Source organism: Penicillium longicatenatum, assembly GCF_028827895.1.
Source record: "Penicillium longicatenatum strain IBT 33135 chromosome Unknown contig_7_segment0_segment0, whole genome shotgun sequence".
In the NCBI taxonomy this organism is placed as follows: domain Eukaryota; kingdom Fungi; phylum Ascomycota; class Eurotiomycetes; order Eurotiales; family Aspergillaceae; genus Penicillium; species Penicillium longicatenatum.
In genome coordinates this window covers 1,932,832-1,954,127 of record NW_026643124.1, presented here as the reverse complement: position 1 = coordinate 1,954,127, position 21,296 = coordinate 1,932,832, and the positions used below count along the sequence as shown (strand labels likewise).

At 48.9% G+C, this 21,296-nt stretch overlaps 9 protein-coding genes across 9 annotated transcripts; 5 read left to right on the top strand and 4 right to left on the bottom strand.

Annotated features, from left to right (window-relative positions):
- Nucleotides 1-649: 649 nt before the first annotated feature.
- N7484_010988 (coronin) lies at nt 650-2,878 on the top strand (the record flags this gene model as incomplete). Its single annotated transcript, XM_057121375.1, has 9 exons — nt 650-683; nt 734-762; nt 819-878; nt 947-1,089; nt 1,143-1,191; nt 1,244-1,347; nt 1,402-1,863; nt 1,917-2,646; nt 2,696-2,878. 9 exons carry the CDS (start codon nt 650-652, stop codon nt 2,876-2,878), a joined length of 1,794 nt encoding a protein of 597 aa, XP_056967129.1.
- Nucleotides 2,879-3,259: 381 nt separating this feature from the next.
- N7484_010987 (GMC family oxidoreductase) lies at nt 3,260-5,271 on the bottom strand (the record flags this gene model as incomplete). Its single annotated transcript, XM_057121374.1, has 4 exons — nt 3,260-3,453; nt 3,505-4,813; nt 4,878-4,957; nt 5,007-5,271. The coding sequence occupies 4 exons, from the start codon at nt 5,269-5,271 to the stop codon at nt 3,260-3,262; spliced, it is 1,848 nt and encodes a 615-aa protein (XP_056967128.1).
- Nucleotides 5,272-6,671: 1,400 nt separating this feature from the next.
- On the top strand, nt 6,672-8,325 carry N7484_010986 (uncharacterized protein; the record flags this gene model as incomplete). Its single annotated transcript, XM_057121373.1, has 4 exons — nt 6,672-6,904; nt 6,971-7,162; nt 7,221-7,366; nt 7,421-8,325. 4 exons carry the CDS (start codon nt 6,672-6,674, stop codon nt 8,323-8,325), a joined length of 1,476 nt encoding a protein of 491 aa, XP_056967127.1.
- Nucleotides 8,326-8,616: 291 nt separating this feature from the next.
- Nucleotides 8,617-10,015, top strand: N7484_010985 (TauD/TfdA family dioxygenase; the record flags this gene model as incomplete). Its single annotated transcript, XM_057121372.1, has 4 exons — nt 8,617-8,952; nt 9,015-9,280; nt 9,338-9,595; nt 9,652-10,015. 4 exons carry the CDS (start codon nt 8,617-8,619, stop codon nt 10,013-10,015), a joined length of 1,224 nt encoding a protein of 407 aa, XP_056967126.1.
- Nucleotides 10,016-10,426: 411 nt separating this feature from the next.
- Nucleotides 10,427-11,876, top strand: N7484_010984 (monocarboxylate transporter; the record flags this gene model as incomplete). The annotated part of the gene is made up of 2 exons (XM_057121371.1): nt 10,427-10,604; nt 10,654-11,876. The coding sequence occupies 2 exons, from the start codon at nt 10,427-10,429 to the stop codon at nt 11,874-11,876; spliced, it is 1,401 nt and encodes a 466-aa protein (XP_056967125.1).
- Nucleotides 11,877-12,503: 627 nt separating this feature from the next.
- N7484_010983 (uncharacterized protein) lies at nt 12,504-13,387 on the top strand (the record flags this gene model as incomplete). The annotated part of the gene is made up of 2 exons (XM_057121370.1): nt 12,504-12,558; nt 12,627-13,387. The coding sequence occupies 2 exons, from the start codon at nt 12,504-12,506 to the stop codon at nt 13,385-13,387; spliced, it is 816 nt and encodes a 271-aa protein (XP_056967124.1).
- A 210-nt stretch (nt 13,388-13,597) lies between these two features.
- Nucleotides 13,598-15,398, bottom strand: N7484_010982 (MDR family MFS transporter; the record flags this gene model as incomplete). Its single annotated transcript, XM_057121369.1, has 4 exons — nt 13,598-14,598; nt 14,651-15,083; nt 15,142-15,171; nt 15,225-15,398. The coding sequence occupies 4 exons, from the start codon at nt 15,396-15,398 to the stop codon at nt 13,598-13,600; spliced, it is 1,638 nt and encodes a 545-aa protein (XP_056967123.1).
- Nucleotides 15,399-16,224: 826 nt separating this feature from the next.
- On the bottom strand, nt 16,225-16,818 carry N7484_010981 (uncharacterized protein; the record flags this gene model as incomplete). Its single annotated transcript, XM_057121368.1, has 2 exons — nt 16,225-16,565; nt 16,629-16,818. The coding sequence occupies 2 exons, from the start codon at nt 16,816-16,818 to the stop codon at nt 16,225-16,227; spliced, it is 531 nt and encodes a 176-aa protein (XP_056967122.1).
- Nucleotides 16,819-17,857: 1,039 nt separating this feature from the next.
- N7484_010980 (RING finger protein) lies at nt 17,858-20,797 on the bottom strand (the record flags this gene model as incomplete). The annotated part of the gene is made up of 6 exons (XM_057121367.1): nt 17,858-18,899; nt 18,956-19,802; nt 19,857-20,097; nt 20,150-20,523; nt 20,593-20,702; nt 20,754-20,797. 6 exons carry the CDS (start codon nt 20,795-20,797, stop codon nt 17,858-17,860), a joined length of 2,658 nt encoding a protein of 885 aa, XP_056967121.1.
- Between the last annotated feature and the right edge of the window lie 499 nt (nt 20,798-21,296).

Sequence of the window (21,296 nt, the reverse complement as noted above, 5' to 3'; positions counted from 1 at the left end):
CAAGTCACCGGGGAGTAGATGATTCGCGCAAGTAGAAGGAATTCTCGTCCAGCCACTGTCTTAATGGCCGAGTGGGCGACTGTAGAAAGATGTAAAGAGGGGAAGGTGCAATGCGATTCGGAGTGTATGGACGCTTGTTTGGTTTCTGGAGGGACAGAGCGGGTAAACAAAGATGACTCAGCAAAGCCAGACCCCAGATCAGGATTAGTGGTAATGAACAAGATTACGTTGACGGTATCACACACACAAACTCACACAGTGGCATTACTTATGTATTACCATATATTATATTACTATAATACGGCACGTGAGCTTGGTGGGATGAAAACAATCAATGAAGGATAAGAGTATGAGGACGGTAATTGAGTCAAGTTCGACATTCATACATTTTCTGATTATATTTTCCTACCATTTGCACCAATCTCCCGGGTATTGCAAATTAATTGCGTGTATCATCTATTGAAGCCGTTGACAATCCCAAAAAAGCCGGCGCGGACTCCACTCGGCCCGCTGAAACACCCCAAAAGGCCCCAGTTGCCGCATTCCCTGGTTGCTCGAGGGCAGCTCTTGATTCTTCTCCTTCAATCCTCTCCTACAAGCTTGTACTTCACTCTTTTTCCCTTAATTTCTTTACGGTTTGGTACCGACCATGTCCGGGCGGTTTGTGCGTTCATCCAAGTATCGTAAGTCTTTGTGATCGCCTCTGATAAGCTACCGCTGACCATTGGGGAAGGCCACGTCTTCGGGCGTTCGACACGAAAGGTAATGGATGCACATTCGAACTGGCTGACCTGATTGCATTCTGACTATAGTTATAGGAACAATGCTACGATAATCTTCGAGTCTCACGAAATGCCTGGGACACCAATTTAATCAAGGTACGAATCGTCCTTCGCGCCATCGCCCCTGACCTTCGCCGCAGCTCCCGGTCTAACGCGCCAAACAGGTCAACCCCAAGCACCTGGCAGTCAATTGGGAGGCTGGTGGTGGTGGAGCTTTCGCTGTCATTCCCCTCGAGGAACGGGGCAAGCTACCGGAGCGCATTCCTCTATTCCGGGGACACACCGCTGTCGTTCTCGACACCGACTGGTAGGCGTGGATCGACGGGCTACCGATCGCGTTCTGGGGCTGACATGCTGTAGGAATCCCTTCAACGATGATCTGATTGCTTCGGGTTCCGATGACGGAAAGGTAATTATCTAGTCAAAGGAAAACATACTGTATTTGGCTAATTGCGCTCCAGGTCTTCCTCTGGCGGGTTCCAGACAACTTCACCGTTCGCCCCGACCTCGATGCAGATGATATCCAGGATATTGCGCCAGTTGGAAAGCTAAGCGGTCACTCCAAGTACGACAGATCGATCACCATTTACGCTAGGGCGGAATACTAATGCCCTTGCAGGAAGGTCGGCCACGTGCTTTTCAACCCCGCGGCGGAAAACGTGCTGGCAACGGCCTCGGGCGATTATACTGTGAAAGTCTGGGATATTGAGGCGGGTGCACCAAAGCTGACCTTGAATGTTGGCGACATTGTGCAGTCACAGTCCTGGAGCGCCAACGGTTCCCTGCTTGTTACCACTTCGCGCGACAAGAAGCTCCGTATTTGGGATGTCCGTCAAGAGCGCCCAGCACATGAAACTGCCGGACACTCTGGAGCCAAGAACAGCCGTTCTGTCTGGCTTGGTGAGCGCGACCGGATCGCGACCACCGGTTTCTCTAAGATGAGTGATCGTCAGCTGGCTCTTTGGGATATTCGTGCGGTTCGGGAGCCCATCAACGGCTTCAAGACCCTGGATTCCATCTCGGGTGTCTGCATGCCATTCTGGGATGATAGCAACAGCATGTTGTACCTGGCTGGAAGAGGGTACGTCGCGTCTTCTATTCCTTCTTGTCTGTCTGTGTCTAACGTCTCTGCAGTGACGGAAATATCCGCTACTTCGAAATCGAAAACGACAAGTTCGAGTTCCTCTCGGAGTACAAGTCCGCTGATCCCCAGCGTGGTGTCGCATTCATGCCCAAACGTGGTATTAACATGCACGATAATGAAATCGCGCGCGCCTTCAAGACAGTCAACGACGGGTACATCGAGCCCGTCTCTTTCATCGTCCCCCGCCGGTCAGAGACCTTCCAGGAGGATATTTACCCACCCACAATTGGCTTAACCCCTGCAATGGGGCCATCTGAATGGTTCGGTGGAAAGGAGGCGATTCCTCCCAAGATCTCCATGGAGAGCCTGTTTGAAGGAAACGGTCTCGAGGAAGTTGAGGGTGTGCAAGAGAAGCCCACCGGATCTATGGATGCCCCGGCTCCCAAGCCCGCTGAGCCAGAGGTCAAGAAGCCTGAGCCTGTTGCCCCCAAGGCCGCTCCTGCTCTTGAGCCCACCCCGGAACCCACGCGCGTCGCCCGCCCCGCCCCATCCATGAAGGAGCAGGGTGGAGCCATGTCGGCAATGGTGAACAAGTTTGCTGATGACGAGGAGGCCACTCCCGCCGATGATGATGACTCCAGCTTTGACGACGTTCCCAAGCCTGTCGAGCGTGCCACTCGCTCTCCCGTTATTGCTGAGCCGTCTTCCCCAAGGGTTAGCAGCCCTCTGCGTCCCAAGGAGGTGGAGACCAAGCCGCAGCCTGCTGCTGCCCCCTCTCCTGTAAGTTGGTTCCATCCAAATCATTTACTCTTTTTGCTAATTTCATTAGGTTCAGACTCCAGTTGTCGCATCTCCTGCTAGCGAGACAAGTGTGCCCACTGCCACTGTCTCCAAGGAAATCGAAGAGATTAAGAATTTGATTGCTGAGCAGACCAAGATCATCGCCACGCAGGCAGAGCAGATGCAGACTTTGACTGCTGAGATTGAGTCGCTCAAGACCAAGCTGAACTAAGTTATTAATTTTCATTGTTCTGCACATGTTGCAGCTACTACCGCGGCGAGTATTCTGGAGAGCGCCCCTGCTCAAGCTAAAGCCTGGGAATGATGTTTGGTGTATCGACGTACATTAAGATGCACTGTTGTATGTGGATATGTGGTCTTATCTTTTGTTTTCTTATGAGCGGATTTGTCAATACAATGGCCCTCAGAGCTGTGTAGATGGTTGATAATTGTAGGGTGTAAGGATGAGTGTATACGCCATGTGTAAATCATTTCGACCCCAGTGTAACTATTTATACGCAGGTGCATCTTCATGTTGCCTCTCAACCCAGTGGCCCCTTATGGCGCACTGGCATGAACATTGTATTGGTCACAACCCCTCGGTGCTATATATCTACGCATCAGCCAGGTATTCATCCAAAACATCCTGGACCAATTTCTCGGCATGAGCGTAAGTAGGACCCATTGTATGTCCCGGGGGCGTGAATGGCATGCTGGAAGAATCGATCACGCGTGAATTCTTCACGCCGAAAACACGAGCTTTCGAGTCGACAACCGCCGCTGGATCACCCTTTTTTCCCATTGCGCCTGATTATAATTAGCACCAGCCTTCCAGCGAAAAGCAACAATTTTACTCACAAGACGCGGTCCCATGATGAGTTGGGACAAGATTCTCCTCTATGACCTTCAACAAATCAGCATCGCTGGTGACATTGGCGCCAGGAAACACTTCCTCGCCAACACGGATCGGGATAGCTTTCCAGGCTTCTCGAGCTCGACGAATTGCTAGCACAGCAACCTCTTGATCCGTTTTAGTCCGCAGCCAGTTTGGATTGATAATGGGTGCATCTAGGTTGCTCGCCGAGCTGATAGTCATATTTCCCAAACTTGTCGTTGCGCCCATCATCATGCTTATAGTAGCGTAGCTCTTATTTGCCGAAGAGTGGAAGGAGTCTGAGGCGAATGAAAGTGCTTCAATGCCCTCCAGCATATACTCAATTTCCGGCCAATCTGATGGGAATTCTGCTAGATCTTTTAGGGCACTGGAGCCCAAATTCGCTCTGGAGGAAGCAGGGAGCTTCTCATACGCCCCAATGTCCATACCGATATTACTTAAAGGTCCACTGTGATCTTTGTAATATGTCTCAACAGCTTGCTTCATGAGATCTGCATCTTGCCAAGTTGTGTAGGAGATTGCATCGATCTCAAAGATCGGTCCGTTGATGGCACACGAATCATGCGTGTTCTGGCCCACGCCCGGCAGATCTGCCACCACGGGGATATCGTATTTCTCCAGGGTCTCCTTGGGTCCAATGCCGGACACCATCAATAATTGAGGGGAATTGTAAATCCTTGCTGATACAATCACCTCCTTGGTTGCCGTCAAGATAAATGGCTTTTCGCCGTAGTTTGTGATGTTCACGCCAACGGCTTTTGTCCCAGAGAACACGATATTCCTGGCCATGGAGTTGATATATACTGATAGTCCTGGCCGGCCTAAAGCCTCTGCTAAAAATGTAGCCTCAGAGGAAGCGCGAAGACCTGTGTCTGGGTCAATCGTAAATTGCCAGTAGCTGAAGCCGTGCATCGAGCCGGTAGTGAAGCCAGGTATCTCTTTCAAGCCGATTGAAGAAAACGCTTTGTGGCCGTGATGGGAGAGCGGACAGACATAGCCAGGGTAACTGACGTGCAGTGGTCCTCCTTTAGAAGAGAACACCGAAGTGTCATAGTGAGGGGTGGCATTCGCAGGTCGGTGTTCAGCGTTAGGCGAAAATTGCACACTTCGCTCAAGTAAGGGCAGCATATTATCCCATGTATATGCTTGGTCGCCGACTCTGTCAGCCCAGAGTTGGTAGGCACCTTTTGTAGGCCGGTTGTACATCATCTGATTGCGGGCACTGCTGCCCCCCAGAGTCCGACCTTGAGCATAATGAATGCGGTTGCCGCCCTTTGTCGTTGTTAGCCCCTGACTACGAAGTTATTTATGTTATAGACACCTGGATGGAACTCACAATTTGGGGTTCATTTTCGTAACCCCAATCTACTAATGGCTGCCAATCATCTGTCTTCGTACTCTCCCACTTCTGGGACCCTATTCTTTTGTTAGTGCCATGGGTTCTTACGCCACTGGGAAGACTTACAATACGGAAGTTGACTCCAATTGCCATTGCTTAGTTCACAGAAGCTTCCAGCTTCAACCAATGCCACTGAAGCATTACTGTCCTCTGTCAACCGAGCTCCAACGACATTCCCTGCAGTTCCACCGCCCACTATCACATAGTCATAGGTGGCATTGAGCCCGGCAATGCCAAAAGAGTTGCCAGTGAGTTTACCTCCAGAGAATTGCGATATTACCGAGGCAAACACAGGAGAAAATAGAATTGACAAGGTGGGAAGTCGTAACATTCTGATAGGCCCAACGTTCACAAACACTGCTCTCTGTCGTTCATATGCCTGCGGTCTTCCTTTTCCTTATCTTGCTTATATACGTATCCGCTTTAGAAGTAGACAGGTAGATATTTTGAAGAAAAGCACCATCGTAAGACTTCCAGCGGGATGTACAATCGAGCTGGGAACCTCCATGCCAAGCATCATCTCTGCAACGACGTGACTAGTGCTTATCGACGGCTCGTCATGCGCGGAGTATTCCTAAATTCCTGCAGACTCGGTTTTTGGGTGGGATCGCCGAGAAATTTCTGGACTTGGTACCTTCTCTGGGGAAGTCAAGAAGGGGTGATATGGCGAAAGTCACTGTGCATCAAGAAAACAAGCATTGAGATTCGGGGAGCATGTAATAATACCGTAAAGGTAGCAATTTCCATATATTTGAAGAAAATGATATCAGTAAATCTGAGTTTGCGATATTATTTTTTTATTACATATAATTTTATGGAAGTTTGAAATTTCAGTACTAATACACAGTGTGCTTATGCACGCCTCATGCTGCACTGAGTGCCGATCCCTCATTCTTGTCATTCCTATCAGAAGTACGTGCAGGAACTCATTGTTACACAAACCATCTGGACTCTTTTGGACCCTTGATGCGCACGATATGCCCTGATTAGTTAGTCATTGCATAACGGCTCGGTCCGTGGCTAACACAGATGCTGCCTTGCATGGACGCCTCGGTTTCACAGCAGATAAGCAGCGATCCCATCACGCAAGCAGATCCTGTAGCACGTCACACGAGCATTTTCCCACTTCGGATATATTCACCCCGCTTTACGGAGTCTACATTACAGTTTTTACAAGGGTAACGCCACTACTGCAGATTACTGCACGTTGCTGCGCATTGCTTACTGCAGATGAGCTTCCTGGAAAAGGCTACTCTCTTTCACAACTTTAGGTATTTTTGACAAGACTCGGGTAAATTGAGTTCTATCCAAGTGAAAACCTGCGAAGATTGGCACGCCTAATCTGTCGACATTTGTCATAGGAAGTTCCAACTCATGACGATCAGGGGAAAAGTCAAGACCTACCTAACAGCAGTGTCGACGGCGTAGCGGGCGCTCGTCGGATTTGGCTTGCGGCGTGCAGCCTGTTCCCTGCTCCCCCGTGTTTTCGAGACATGCCAAAATTTGTTTTGGATTGGTCAGTTTGATGGTAAGGCAAGAGTTGATAGCAAGTGTCTACTGAGGTGGTACCCCAGTACCTGATGAGCGAGTCGTAGTTTGACTTTGTCAGTTCTCCATCGTCTACATTCCTTTTGCGTGAACGAAAAAATGGTGGACCTCCTTTTTGTAGTGACAGTATTGGTCTTAGCCATTTCCGTTCAAGGTATGATTAATCAGTTCATATGAGGATCAATGGTCGATTTATTTAAAATAAGATTCACAGGCGCGACTTCTACAGCCAGCGTTCAGCAGACCTACTCTCTACTTCCGCAAGTCGATGCCGCACCGAGCTTGACTCCAACAATTTATGATTCGCAGGCCCCGAATCCGCAGGAGTGCCCTGGCTACAAAGCTTCAAATGTGGTCCAAAATGATAAAGGTGTGATGGCAGATTTGACTCTCTCGGGGTCAAATTGTCAAGTATTGTAAGCTTCAACCTTGGCTGCTTCTCTCAATTATATTGCGCGCATGATTGGTCTAACCGATGTCAGCGGGAATGATATCCTAAATCTGGTTCTTGAAGTTCAATACCAGGCCAAGGAACGACTGAACGTGAAGATCTACCCGAAGTATCTGTCCCATCACAATACAAGTCAATACATCCTTCCGAGTTCCATTGTTCCTGCGCCTGAGAGCGATGGCAAGACTACCAAATCAAACAGCGACCTCATATTTGATTGGAGGTAAGGATTATCAACAATTAGTCTTTGGTTGTTTAAGTGGAATTTAATTGCTAGTCAGTGATTCACCGAGTTTTCAGTTCAAGATCACTCGAGCTTCCAATGGGGAGGAGCTGTTCTCCACCTATGGCCATGTCCTTGTCTACGAAGATCAATTCCTCGAGGTGGTAACCAACATGATATCCAATTATAATGTGTACGGCCTGGGTAAGTCAGAGGTATTGTAACTTGACATCGATACATGCTGAAGTTTGAACGTAGCTGAAAACATACATGAATTTTATCTTGGCCACAATTACACGCAAACTTTCTGGAACAGTGATGTTGGCATCACCTCTGGTAACCCACTTGACGGCAATATTTACGGCGTCCATCCATTCTACCAAGAGAGCAGATACCATTCGGGCAGCAACACCACGTCTCACAGAGTGTATGCACGCAACGCCCATGGACAAGAATGGCTTTTGCGGTCGGACACTATAACCTACCGCACATTGGGTGGGAGTTTTGACTTCTACTTCCTCAGTGGCCAAGAGAAAGACGGAGGATCTACGGCTGTCCAAACAATTCGTCAGTACCATGCTGGCTGTGTCGGACTACCCGCAATGCAAATGTTTTGGACACTCGGGCTACACCAGTGTCGCTTGGGCTATGACAATCTATCGATGATCGAGCAGGTCGTTGACAATTATAAGGCAGCTGACATCCCGCTTGAAAGTATCTGGACCGACTTTGACATGTTTGATGGATATCGCAGCTTCATCAACAACCCGGTCACCTACCCGGTTGACGCGATGACGAAATGGGTCGACACTTTACATGAAAACAATCAATTCTATGTCCCACTTGTTTGGTCAAACATATATCGTCCGAATCACGGTAATGTCAGTGATGCCTACGCCCCGTACCAGCGCGGTGCAGAACTGGAAACTTTTATCCGGAACCCTCGTACGGGCGATTTCTACACTGGTGACAACTGGCCAGGCTACAGCGTCTGGGGAGACTTTATGGTGACTTCTTCATATGAATGGTGGGCAAGTGAGATCGAAACTTGGCACAAGCAAGTTCCATTCGATGGCGTTCTGAGCGATCTCAGCGAGCCTGCTTCTTATTGTGTAGGCTCCTGTGGAGAGGATAAGCTTTATCTGAATCCGGTTCATGGGTGAGGCAAGACATCTTAGTTAGCAACTTAGAGGAGTAAGAGCAAATTTGAGGAGATATCTTAGGGGTTTGATGATATTGGAGGTCAGTCAATGAATGCAAAATGACGATATGATGTACCTGAAGGGAATTGATATGCGGCAGGCCCAATACGTGCATCTCCCCACTCGGTCTCGCTCATCGTATTAAACAAATCCATGAATCTGTAATTTGTGGTCTTTCGAATAATATCTTCCTTGTTCAATTTTGCCTTCAAAGTCGAATGTCAATACTTGATTTGTTTTAAAGAGGTCAACATGAGTCTCACTGCGGTCCAAACCCCAAACGACTACTCTCACCTCACCAAGACCGAGTTCCGTACGAAGCTCGAGACTAAACCAAAGTCTGCGGGTTTCCCTGACGGCATAAAGACCACTGGCCAACAGCCTCCCCTATATGAAGAAATTCGTCCCTTCTCGGAATTTCCGAAGAACATAACTGGTCCAACGGCATGGACGAGTGATGAATACTCTGGATCTCCTGAGAAAGAGGCTCTCTGGAAGCATCCTTTCTCCGAGGAGGAGCTGGAGGAGCTGAGCACAGCAGCCGAGCAATATTTGGCCAGTGGTCGCCCACTTACTGAAATGAGCAAGGTGAGAGCAGACCATATCACACAAACTATTGAATCATGAAAAGCTGATATTGGTTGAAACAGGAATACTTTCCGCTGCCTAGAATGGCCAAGTTTCTAGAACACGTTCGCGACGACCTAATCAATGCCAAGGGATTCATCCTGTTCCAGGGTCTTCCTGTCAGAGACTGGGGCTTACAAAAGTCTGCTACCGCATACATGGGCATGGGTGCGCACTTTGGCCATATAACCAGCCAGAACGGCAGAGGTCATGTCCTGGGGCACGTTAAAGACCTAGGTGAGAATCCTGCCGATTTCCACAAGGTTCGCCTGTATAGAACCACTGCAAGGTACTCTAAGCCTTCACTTACCACAAGATAAAATCATCATATTGACTTTTCATTCAGACAGACTTTCCACGCCGATCCTGCCGACATTGTGGGACTCCTGTGTCTCAACACTGCCCTCAAAGGAGGTGAAAATGATGTTGTTTCGGGCCACCGCGTCTGGAACATCATGCAAGACAAGCGTCCAGATATCGCCGAGCTGCTCGCAAAACCGATCTGGTATTTTGATCGGAAGGGCGAGGTTAGCGCGGGTCAAGAGGACTACATCCGGTGTGCTATCTACTATATTGAAAGAGACAACGGTCGAGTCTACTCCAAGTATTGAGTACGTGAATTCGACGAAGAAAATTCGGGTACTTACACATCGTCCTCAGGTTCGACCCCAACTATGTTCGGTCGTTGAGCCGATTCTCGGATAAGGGCATCATTCCCCCACTTTCTGCAGAGCAAGCTGAAGCGATTGAATACTTCGATCAGCTTTGTCTGCAAGAATCGATCCGGAATGTGCTCAAAGTTGGAGATGTGCATTTCATGACGAATAATCATCTCTTCCACTCTCGCACTGGGTATGAAGATCATCCGGCGCCAGCACCGCGTCGGCATTTGCTCCGGCTTTGGCTTTCCACCCCTGAGAGTGAAGGCGGTTGGAAGTTGCCTTATCATGATAGCGACTGGAAGAGACGGGGTGGTGTTCAAGTTGATGATCATCCACCGAAAGTTTTATTCCATGCTGACTAGGAAGAGCATCTCTTGCAGATTATTTGCATTCTGCTCGTCGGTACTTTTGTCCTCTTTTTGTAGAGCAAGGGATTGACCGTGGGTACTCACTTTCTGCACAAAACCAGGCTGGCCGCATTGCTCCCTTCGAGGCAGTCGTGTATGTATTTTGATTGAAATTCAAGCATTGGCTTGATCCATAATTACCACGAATCCATCAGTATTGTCTTGTGCCAAGACCTAAGTCTCATGATTTAGTGTACTGTAACTGTAGCCCCGCAAGTGGGTCCCGGACCCGCAGAACAAAGACGCCGGCACGAAGACCGTACGGCGCCACGGCCGAGTTCGGCAGCAATGACGCTCTGAAATCATGCTTTCTTCCTCACCTGAATTCACCACATCCAACACTGCTCTAGCACCAGTCCAGTCAAAATGCGAGAACCCGAACAGTTTTCCCTCCAGGAGCTGCCAACGGCTAGTGCGCAAGATGGCTCTGACATCGAGCAACCGGTCATGAATTCGGAACCGGTCGATTCGACCCAGATTGAATCGAACAAAACAAAGGTATCAGTTCTGATCGGCTCTGGAATTCTTCAGCTACCAATATGGGGTATGTTGGATCATTATCTTCCTTTGGCTACCATTACTTACTCATGTAGGCTTTGCTATGAGCTATGGTGTATTCCAAGAATACTACTTCGACAACTGGACATTTGAAGGTGATCGCAGCATTACCGGTGTAATTGGCACAACCGCAAATGGAGTCATGTATCTGTCCATGCCCTTCCTCTTCGCCCTTTTCACTCGCCGATGGGCTCATAGACGACAACTCGCCGCCTTTTGTGGTATCGTGATTGCATGCGTCAGTTTCTTCGCGTCTGCTTTCTGCACAACTGTTTGGCAGTTGCTCGCGACTCAGGGAGTTACCTCTGCATTAGGGTGTGCTCTCATTTACAGTCCGACGACTCTTTCCCTCGGCGAGTGGTACTCTTCCAGTAATCGGGCTGTAGCATACGGAATTGTTCTGTCTTGCAAAAATATCGTTGGAACCAGCTGTCCATTCATGCTTCGGGCGATGATTGATGCCTACGGCTATCGGACAACTGTGAAAGCCTGGACTGCGATAGTGGGTGGACTGAGTATCTTGGGAATCGTCATGATCCCAACGCATCCATCGAAAGTCTCGATTCACAAAACTCGCGCACGCAAAATCCCCTGGCATTTCCTTCGACATCGATCAATCTACTTCTATAGTATCGCTATTATCTTCCAGAGCTCTGGTTACGGTATCCCTCAAACCTATCTGAGCACCTATGCTCGAGATGTTGCTATGTTATCTCAGACCTCTGGAACCCTGATGCTGGCTGTTTTCAACGCGCCCGGCATTATTGCATCATCCTTCTTCGGGTGGCTGAGTGATAACAAGCGAATCTCGTTCTCTGTCCAAGTTGTATGCGCTATTCCACCAATTTTCTCGGCTCTTGCTGCATTCTTATTATGGGGCTTGACGACTCAGGGTGCTATTGGTATTCTCATAGTGTTCTCAATGACGTTTGGGTTCTTCTCTAGTGGTTACAGCGCTACTTGGGGTGGGATCCTCAAACAAATGGAACGCGAGGCTGCCGAGATGAACGAGGCGGTTGATCCTGGGATGCTCTATGGTTTACTCAATGGGGTCAGAGGAATCGGGTACGTGAGTGGTGGCATTGCAGGCGTCGGGTTACTCAATGCGGGAACTATAGCGGCGAGTCAGCGTTTTGCCTATGGGACTTCCTATGGTCCATTGATTCTTTTTACGGGGCTTTCTTCCCTCCTTGGAGGATGGGTTGTTCTGTGGAGGTGGAATCCGAAAAGACTTTTACCATTATTACAGAGAGTGTAGGGCATACGAGTATCTAGACGAGGCTTCTTTGCACTGTTATGTATCATTACGAAAACGACTCACTTTAGGGATTATTGAATATTTCAAACTTAAACAAATAGGCTTTACAATTTGAGCGATCGCCTTTTTATTCAGATATTAGTCTCCTCAGATTTCTTCCTAAAAAAGCGGGCGCATGTAAAGTAAGGTAATATCCTCTATGACGCATGCTGCACGATCCGACAGTCTCCTCTTTCGATGTAGCAAAGTCCACAGCCTTGGCGCGGCCGGCACGAAGGCCGTAGTTCTTCGTTAGCGTGCGGTATCACCGAACATGCAATGCAGACGCCCACACTCAGGACTAGTAAGATCTTCGGTGCTGATTGAGTCACATCTGAGCCACCAATCCCACCCCCCTGTTCATCCCTGAAGCCACTTTCCTTGAAAGCATTGACCCCTCAATTCAAGCTTGGGTCTCCGGCCTCCGGTCTGACGCCACCAAACCCTGCCCTGTCGTGTCGTGTGAGCTGGGTATTTAACAAACAGGTATTTTATTCCAGCTCTTCGAGAAGCTTACAATCGAGCAAGTTGAGAGGTTCCTATCAATAATAACCTTGACATTATTTTTTCTTGATATCGAAGTTCGCAATGACAGACAAAGCAGATTGTGTTCACTTCTTCGACCTCTTTTCCGATCAGGAAGGTCAGCAAGCAGCCCCGCAATCGCACTTCCCCAATAAGAACGCCCCAAATTAACACGACAACCATCAGGTGCCTCAAAATCATGGTCTCACAATACGCTAAAGACCCGAGCAGTGCTCAACTTCAAGAGCATCCCCTACACACAGAGCTGGCATTCCTACCCGGACATCGCAGCCCTCATGACCAGTTTAGATGTTCCACCTCATAAAGAAGGTAGACCATACACACTACCAGCGGTCATGCACAAGTCCTCAATAACCTCAAGCCCCAGCGGAGCAATGATGGACTCGCTCCCAATCGCCCTTCACCTCGATAAACTATATCCATATCCACCACTCTTCCCATCCGGCGACGCGAGTTATGCACTATTCCTCGCTGTATTCAAGATAATGGCACTACTAGAGCCTGGATTTAGGCCCTTCATTATCCCGCGTGTACCAGATCATTTGGATCCGCGCGGCCAAAAGTTTTTTCACGAGACGCGTTCTAAAGCTTTGGGGAAACCGTTATCAGAGGTTAGGCCTACAGATAAAGAGAGTATTGATAAACTATGGAAGTTGGTTGAGACTGAATCTGCGGTTTTGATTAAGATGTTGAAAGGAAGGAAGGGGAAAAAGGGTCCCTTTTTTGAGGGTGAGAATGCCGGGTATGCGGATTTGGTTTATGCTTGTCAACTTGCGTTCATTCAGCGTTTTGATAAGGATTTATTCGAGAGGTTCATGGGATTGGGAGATGGTGTGATCAAGAGGTTGTATGATGCTTGTTCGCCTTGGTTAGAAGGTCAGGGAGAGGATAAGGAGTGGCTTGTTTCAAGGACTGCTGAATCCTGAGTGTGGGCTGAGCGGGGTGACGGTAGAGAGCTCAATATAATTCTTAGAAAACAACGAGTTTGGTACTTGAATAATCCTTTCAACGGCATGGGGAATTCTTCTAGGTTCTCTAAGGCTGTCAATATTGTTAGGTCTTGCACAAAGTTGACATGTGTAGAGTATATTTTGATTGGTACAAGACCAACTATCAATTAGATGTATATATTTCAATTAAGATGATTGTTTGTGAATGTTCCGTAATGTGCAGGCAAGAACCAAGCCCAAGGCTGAGATGCAAAGATAAAACAGCCAAACATACGAAAGTCCTTTGTTGATAACGTCGAAAATGATTTGACGCTGATCAACGGGCACTACTTTCGTGATGCTGGATGTGGCAGTGGATGCAGCAACGATTTCCGATCCAATAGTGTATCCCAAAGCCGCAACCAGCTTGGCCTTTCTCATGGCGACTTCATAATTATAAATCACCGTGCCAACAACCACTGATATGGAGGCTGACAATTGTCGGACAAGTGAAAAGGCAGCGGTTGCCTGGCTCATCTCAGATGTCTTGACATTAGCCTGGAGAGCGATCAGGGTTGCTTGGAAGTTCGGGCCCAATCCGATACCAACAATCATCTGATACAACACGATGCGCGTCCAGGATGCATAGGGTTGCAGGTTCATGTATAGACCGTATCCAAGGGTTGTGAAAAACATGCCAAAGATGATGACCTCCCGGAAACGTCCAGTCGCTCGCATGTACCAGCCTCCTAAGCCGGACGATATAGCTAGTGCACCGACCAAAGGCAGGAGAAGAATACCACTCATGATGGAGCTTTCCAGGAGCACATTTTGAAGATAAACGGGGAGGTAGAAACAGCCTCCAATAAAGACCGCACCATGACAGAAATTCACGATGAGAAGAGCGACGTTCTGCCAGTTGTCAAAGACAGCCAATGGAATGATCGGGGCAGAAGGGATTCGCTCATAAATGCCAAAGAGGATCAAGGCGACGACTCCAAATACAATCAGACAAATAACTGTTGCAGACGACCAGGCGAACTGATCTCCTCCGAATTCCAATCCTAGAAGAAGCATGATCGTTCCGGCAATGACGAGACCTACACCGATCCAGTCGATCGATGCGAGACCGTCCACGAGAGTCTTCTTCGTGGTATCGATCTTTAGGAAAAACAACAGGAAGAAGAAAGCCACACCGCCAACGGGCACTTCCTAGATATCAGTGACAATTTTTTACCTGGGAGAAGACAAGGGACGCACAGTTAATATAGAAGCACCATCTCCAAGTGACATACGACGTAAAAGCACCGCCAATGATAGGTCCGACGGCGCCGGCAATAGCCCACGTCGCACCAAATATTCCCAGGTACGCAGAGCGCCTTTGGACGTCAAACAGGTCAGAGACGCAAATATTGGCCATCACGGTGATGCCACCACTGCCAACGCCTTGCAAGGCACGGCCGGCGATCAACATATTAACATTGATCGCCAGTGCACAGATTAAACTTCCGCCTAAGAAAAGTATGATGGAAGTGCTAAGAATAGGCTTTCGTCCCCAGATATCGCTCAGCCTTCCCCATAGCCCTACAGATGAGGCATTGGCCAACAAATAGGACGATGCGATCCATGAGTAGGCGGAATCAGAGGCTTTAAAGTGAGCGACGATTTTCGGTAAAGCGGTGGAAACGATGGTCTTTGCTTGTTAGCATTTTACTGTATTCTGATGAGAGGCAGGAGGGGCAAGTACTTACGATATCAAGTGCTGCAAGAAAAACAGATAACTTTATATCAAATGATCAGCGGTAGACGTTCAAACCGTCGATCCCTGACTTACCCCTAATCCAAGCAGAATGATCACCACTCGCTGCTTGCTAGGACTGTCGTGGTAGGTAACATTCTCCTCGGGCACATCTTCCTGTAAAACTTTTTCTTCGGTACCGTATTCCTCGTCTGTGATTTGAGCGCCTGTGATTTGAGCGCCAGCGATCTCGTGGTCTTCTACAGACATGATGGAGAGAGTGATCGGCAAAAGGTCGGATAAATATTAGTGACTCAAGAAAACATACTTAATGAATGTAAGGAGGCAGAGAAACCAGGGAAAAGAAAAAAAAAAAGATCGTTAAACCAGACAGCGAAGACCTGAGCTGAAGGCCAAGAAAACTTCTTCAAACTGTCACATTTTAGCGGGGAGATAGCTTATCCCGCCTAGACTCGAATCGAGGTTGCGGATCTAGGTACAGATGTTTGTGATGTCATTCCGCTCTTTTTAACTCCACTGCCACCAATTATAGAGACTCGGTTCGCTTCTTTGGGTCTAGCGGGAGTGTCATCCACCACTCAGATCGAGAGCTTACGCATTTTAACCCCTTTCGTTCGGCACTTGTTGCGGGCGTAACACGTGGGATGTCGAAGAGACTTTTCACTATGAACTTAGTATGGAGTATATGAATATTTGTCTCAGTCATTCTTGTCTATCGACATGAAATATACACTGTTCATGGGTGCTTTCTGCAAACTGTCTTTACATTCTAGAGCGTATGGTAGAACAAACTTGCCGTTCATCGAAACTAGTGGTAGGCATCAATATTTCCAAAACAGAAAGGCTCCATGTTCTATTGGTATCTAGAACACTTTATTTGTACATTTAGATTAATTCCTATTTAACCTCGGCATGGAAACGTTCTGATTGTATAAGCAAGATGCTATCGACTAAGTCAACTAACGGAATAATAATCACTCCCTACTCTAAACAAGCACAATATCAGAAATAATCACTATAGCAGGTTCAACAAAAACCCCCCATATTCCCTCTCATTGGTCTCGTTATTTCCCATTCACTTCTCACTTTGTCCAGAAACAAGACCCTTCATACTCGCTAGGCCCCCCGTCGTAAGATCCTTAGCCGACTGCGCACCATGCGCCATTCCAGATCCAATACTACCAACACCCTTCGCTCCAGCATCTGTAAATGTAGTCGTAGGGCCAGAAGCAGCATATGACCCATCTTCCTCCTTCCCGTTCCTCTCAGCACGGTTTATTCCCTCCTTCGAAGCGAACTGCCCCACAGGCTTCAATAATCCCTTGTCGCCAACTTGGTTACCAATAAGATTATGCACATCGTCCTGCACTTGATCAACTTGATCCACGCCGGTAACCTTTGTTTTGGAGAGCGAGTCTATGTCAAACTTCTTTTAGTCTCATCTCATCTTCGCCGTCCAAGGTTTCCTCGGTAACGTACCCTTAGTGGCATAAGACGCTTTATTATCGCCCTTTCCAAACCATCTCAGATACTGGTCTTCAATCCAGGGCATCCATCTCTCGTAGCCCTTTCTGTAGGCTTCTTTGAGCCATTCACCATAGGTCTGTTTCTCTTGGGGTGTCATGTTTTCGCCAGATGGAGGCTGCTGAGCGATGTTCGGGATACTCATGATTACTGATCGGCCAAACTTGAAGTTGTATAAGAGTAATTACGGAAGGGCCTTGCTAGTAATGCGACATTTGTGTTGTATTTATATCTCTAAACCGGTAATCATGCTGTTGTCACTTTTAACTTTGTGTAGATTAATTGGACATCGGATGACGTCAATGGCCACCAGATCTAGATATATCGGGCTCCTGCCAACGGTTCTATGGGGCCTGACTCGTCACACTTGAATGCGTGGATGATGTCCTCAACTTATACTTTCTCAGTAGGTACGTAGGTGGAGTTATTAAACCAGTTGACTTAAGTTGATGGTCCTTTTGGTTTCGATCAACATATATACTTCACGCCCGGCTGTCTTCCGAAACCCTAAAATCGAATCTTGAGAAAAACAACATTAGAACTGAGCCTGCATCCTCGAACTCGCATCCAGGTATATGGCATTTTCACTCCATAGACAAATCAAGTCTATATTTATTAAATGATATTCTGTGCTGAGCTTGAAATATTGGGTTCTTGAAGACCTGTCATGCGGTGACCTGGCGGCTAATCATCGGTGTCCACGTACTATCTGGATTCATGACGACTCCAGGGCTTGAGTCGATTTTCAAGGTGCATCTGGGTCAGCACAGAGAACATCAGTCCCAAATACAAGGGGAGGTCTAGAAAGAGCCATACTTACTGTGATCCACGTAGGCCGTACTAGGCAACCTTGGAGTGGGAATTAATATCTGTGGGACCTACTCGTGAAGCTCAAAGAAGGACCTTGCAACAAACCCCTAAGGCGGAAGCCTCAATTACTTGGTATCCTTAAGTAGTACATAATTTTTGATTTGAATATGGTTTAGCTGTATTTATCTGAGGCAACGCACCTCAGCCACTTCATGTCAACCCACGGGAACCCAACCACCAGGGGGTTAAATGAGATGTGAAAAGGGAGAAGAAAACCAGCAAAACAATGCCGGATGCCATTTTTCAAGCCATAAAACTTTTGACATGCAATAGATGTGAAATGCCATTCCTCATAGCTCTAAAGCTCTAAAGCTCTAAAGATCACCGTCATACTTGTAATTGATGCGGCGGCCGGCCCCCGCACGTTCTTGCCGACTGTCGCGGCGGTTGCCAGATTTAGCCTGTTCGCGGCGTTGTTGCTCGCGTTGGAGGCGTTCGCGGTTTCGCGCTTCACGCTCTAGAGTGTGGGGATCTTTCTCGGGCTCTTGTGCAGTAGTTGGAGGATCGCGGTCTTTACGGTCGTTCGTCTCACGTTTGACACGCCGGGCTCGTGGATGGGAAGAGTGATCGCTGGTATTCGCGGATTCTGATCGATCACGGCGGGAACGTTTACGGTCTCTTTCGCGATCTCTGCCTCCGCGGTCTCGGTCACGTTCTCTTTCGCGGTCACGGTCTCGACGACGGTCACGATCACGGTCGCGGTCTCGTCCTGAGTCCCGATCTGCTCGATCTGTGCGGTCTCCCCGGTCTCGATCACGACGGTCGCGTCCCCGATCTTTGTCATGTTCACCACGGCGACTTTCTCGGGGGCGGTCTCGATCTCTATCTTGTTCACGACGGCTGGGCCGATCCCTGCTCGTTCGATGAGAATTCCCGATTCGGCTTGCGAGGTCACGGGGGTGGATTTTTCCAGACGATCTAGAATGGCCGTTGGGCTCATCCTTCGCAACCGCTGCAAGACGGTCAGGCTGACGGCTATCGTTGTCTCGGGTGAGACTGCGGTTGTGGCTGTGGCTGCGGCTGCGGCTGCGGCTGCGACTGTGGCTACGACTACGACTGTGGTGGCGACGTGATCGATGCGATCGACGGCCACTGCGTCGTTCCCGGTCACTGTCATGATGACGGGGGCGTGAAGAGCGTCTTGAGGATGCTGCAGATGGTGAGTTGGTTCGGCGCTCTATAAGGCGCCTCACATCGCGATCGCGACGACTCCCTCGATCATCGTCAGCTGCAGTCGCTGAGGGCGATTGAGCTCGAGAAGCTTGGTGTTGGGAAGGAGAACGAGAGCGGGAAGCACGCGGAGGTTGAGACGGGTCGCGAGATAACCCGCCAGGCAGGGTAGGAGTATCGGGGTCGCTGTGGAAATCATCAGAAATTGAATGAAACCTACAAATGTCTCGCAAAGGGCTTACCTCTTTGTGGGCCCTCCCATACTATTGCTAATTGAGGGCCGTCCTTGATGGAAACCTCGCTGTCGCAGGACGCTAGTATTGGGCAGCCCTTGTCGCATTGCCCGCGGGGCTGCTGGAGCTCCCTCCACGCCGGGATTTCTTGGTTCTAAATGCGATTGAGACATATGTCCGCCCCAATAGCCTCCACGGTTGGAACCCCGCATGTAGCCACCTCGGCCGTATCCAGGGCCCATGGGACCCTGATAGCCACCCGGCCCGATTGGTTGGGCCTGGTCTAAACTATCAATGGTAGGAATGCCCTGTGGTTGTTGGTCATCGACTGAAGCTGGATTTGCAGACACAGCATCATTGCCATCTGTGGTGGCATCTGCAAGGCCATTATTCTCAATCCCTTGGGAAGCTTCAGGATCAACGGCCATATTGGGTCCCGCTGAAGCACTGGAGACAGGGCGGTTAGGAAGTCCGTGGTTAGCATGACCGTAGTGTCCTTGTCCATGGCCACCATATGCACCTCGACCAGGGCCGTAGAAATTGCCTCGACCCCGACCCCGGAACCCACCACGACCATATCCTGGCCCGTTGTATCCAGACTGGAAATCGTTAGGGTAAGACATATTAGATCCGCCAAATGCTCCTCCATACGGAGGGCCAGAGCCATTCGCGAAAGCATTTGGATTGAATTTATCTTGGCCGCCTTGCCACATGTTTTGCTGAGAGTCCCAACCTAAGGATCCATACATGCCCTGCCCTTCGAAATTCATTCCGTTCATGCCCATGCCAGTCATGTTCATCCCGTAATCTCCGAACATCCCCTGATTTGCCATCGGGTCCATTCCCATGGTCATACCTGGAGAAATAGTCAGTAAATGAGACACAAATTATCTGTGGGAGGGTGACATACCCATCGGATTCGGGAAATTGAACATAGGATTGGCCATGAATGGGTTCATGCCGTTGAAGTTGCCATTGCCGTTCCAGCCCATCCCAGCGAATCCCCCGTTCATGTTCATCGCGGTAGGTTCGGCCTTAGGCGCCTCCTGGGCCAATCCATCGGAGATAGGTACATCGACATCGGTTGGGGGAGCGTTCGCGTCCGCAGTGTTCGACGGGCCTGTCATCTGCTCACCAGTCATCTCATTGGGCTGCTCGAGGAATTAGTTCACCGTGCAAAACATAATGAACATTTAACCATACCTCATCTGTCGGCTTTTGTAGGTCAAGAGTGGTGTTTTCCACTGCACTCTCGGTCGTCTCCGCAACCTCGGTCCCCAACGTAGGTTCATCAGACGCGATTACCTGAGTCGCGGGGACCTCAGGTGTCTCTGCCGGCGTTGACCCGATGGCGATCTGATCGACCGGGGTGTCCGTAGGAGGGTTTTCACTCTCCGCAGGAGTGGGAATTGTTGGGGTAGAAGCCGCCGCGGCCTGGCGGTCCTTCTCCCGTTTCTTCTCTTCGGTCCGCAGATAGGCCTTCAAAGTTGTGCGCAGAGCTTTATTTGGTTTGCAGAGATCCGGAGAGACGGGAGAATGTGCGCAGACCGGGCAGGTATCGACGAGAGATGACTGGCCTAGTAGAAAGTTTTTCGTTCAGTGACTTTGTAAATTTGATTTTTCGGCCGAGGGGTGTAGACACTCACAGGATTCGCAGATTGACTGGTCGCAACAAGGCAGGCGAAAAGCATTAACCGCCAGCATGTTGCAAATAGCGCATCGCAGCTTCATCGGGATATCATCCTGGGACAGCGTGCTGAATTAGGTAAGTCTCAAGTCAAGCGTTCGCAAATCGGTGGGAGCATACCTGGCGATGTCCATCAGACCAGCTGGCGGGTCCACCGCAGCCATGGCTGGAAGAAAGGAAGCACACAATTAAAGACGTCGCAACGAGACCGTCTAAATTGTGGCAGAGAGAAAGGTCAGCAGAGGGAGAGAAGTTCAGATGCGCGCATATCGATTTTGGTCGGCGCCGGATAAACAGTCCGCCGATGTAGATAACTTGCCATGGATTTACGCGGAATTAAGGGATGTCAGGGATTCTAGAACTGGGATCACATAATGCACAGCTAACTAGTTGACTAATAGGGCTCTGTTGATTTCTATATCAATATGACATCAATATCCATAAGTCTCAGATTAGATCAAGTAATTTTAGGTCCATCACCGGCGCCTGCGATACCAGACGGTTTCATCAGGGTCTCCCTCCGGACTCAAGGTATCATCATAGACAGGAAATGTGAAAATCTAGGGGAAAGTAGGAAAAACAAGGATATAGATATAGTGAGAAGTGTTATACATTCTAGTGACATGGAAGGATGAAAGAGAGATGAAAGAGGAAAAGAAAGGA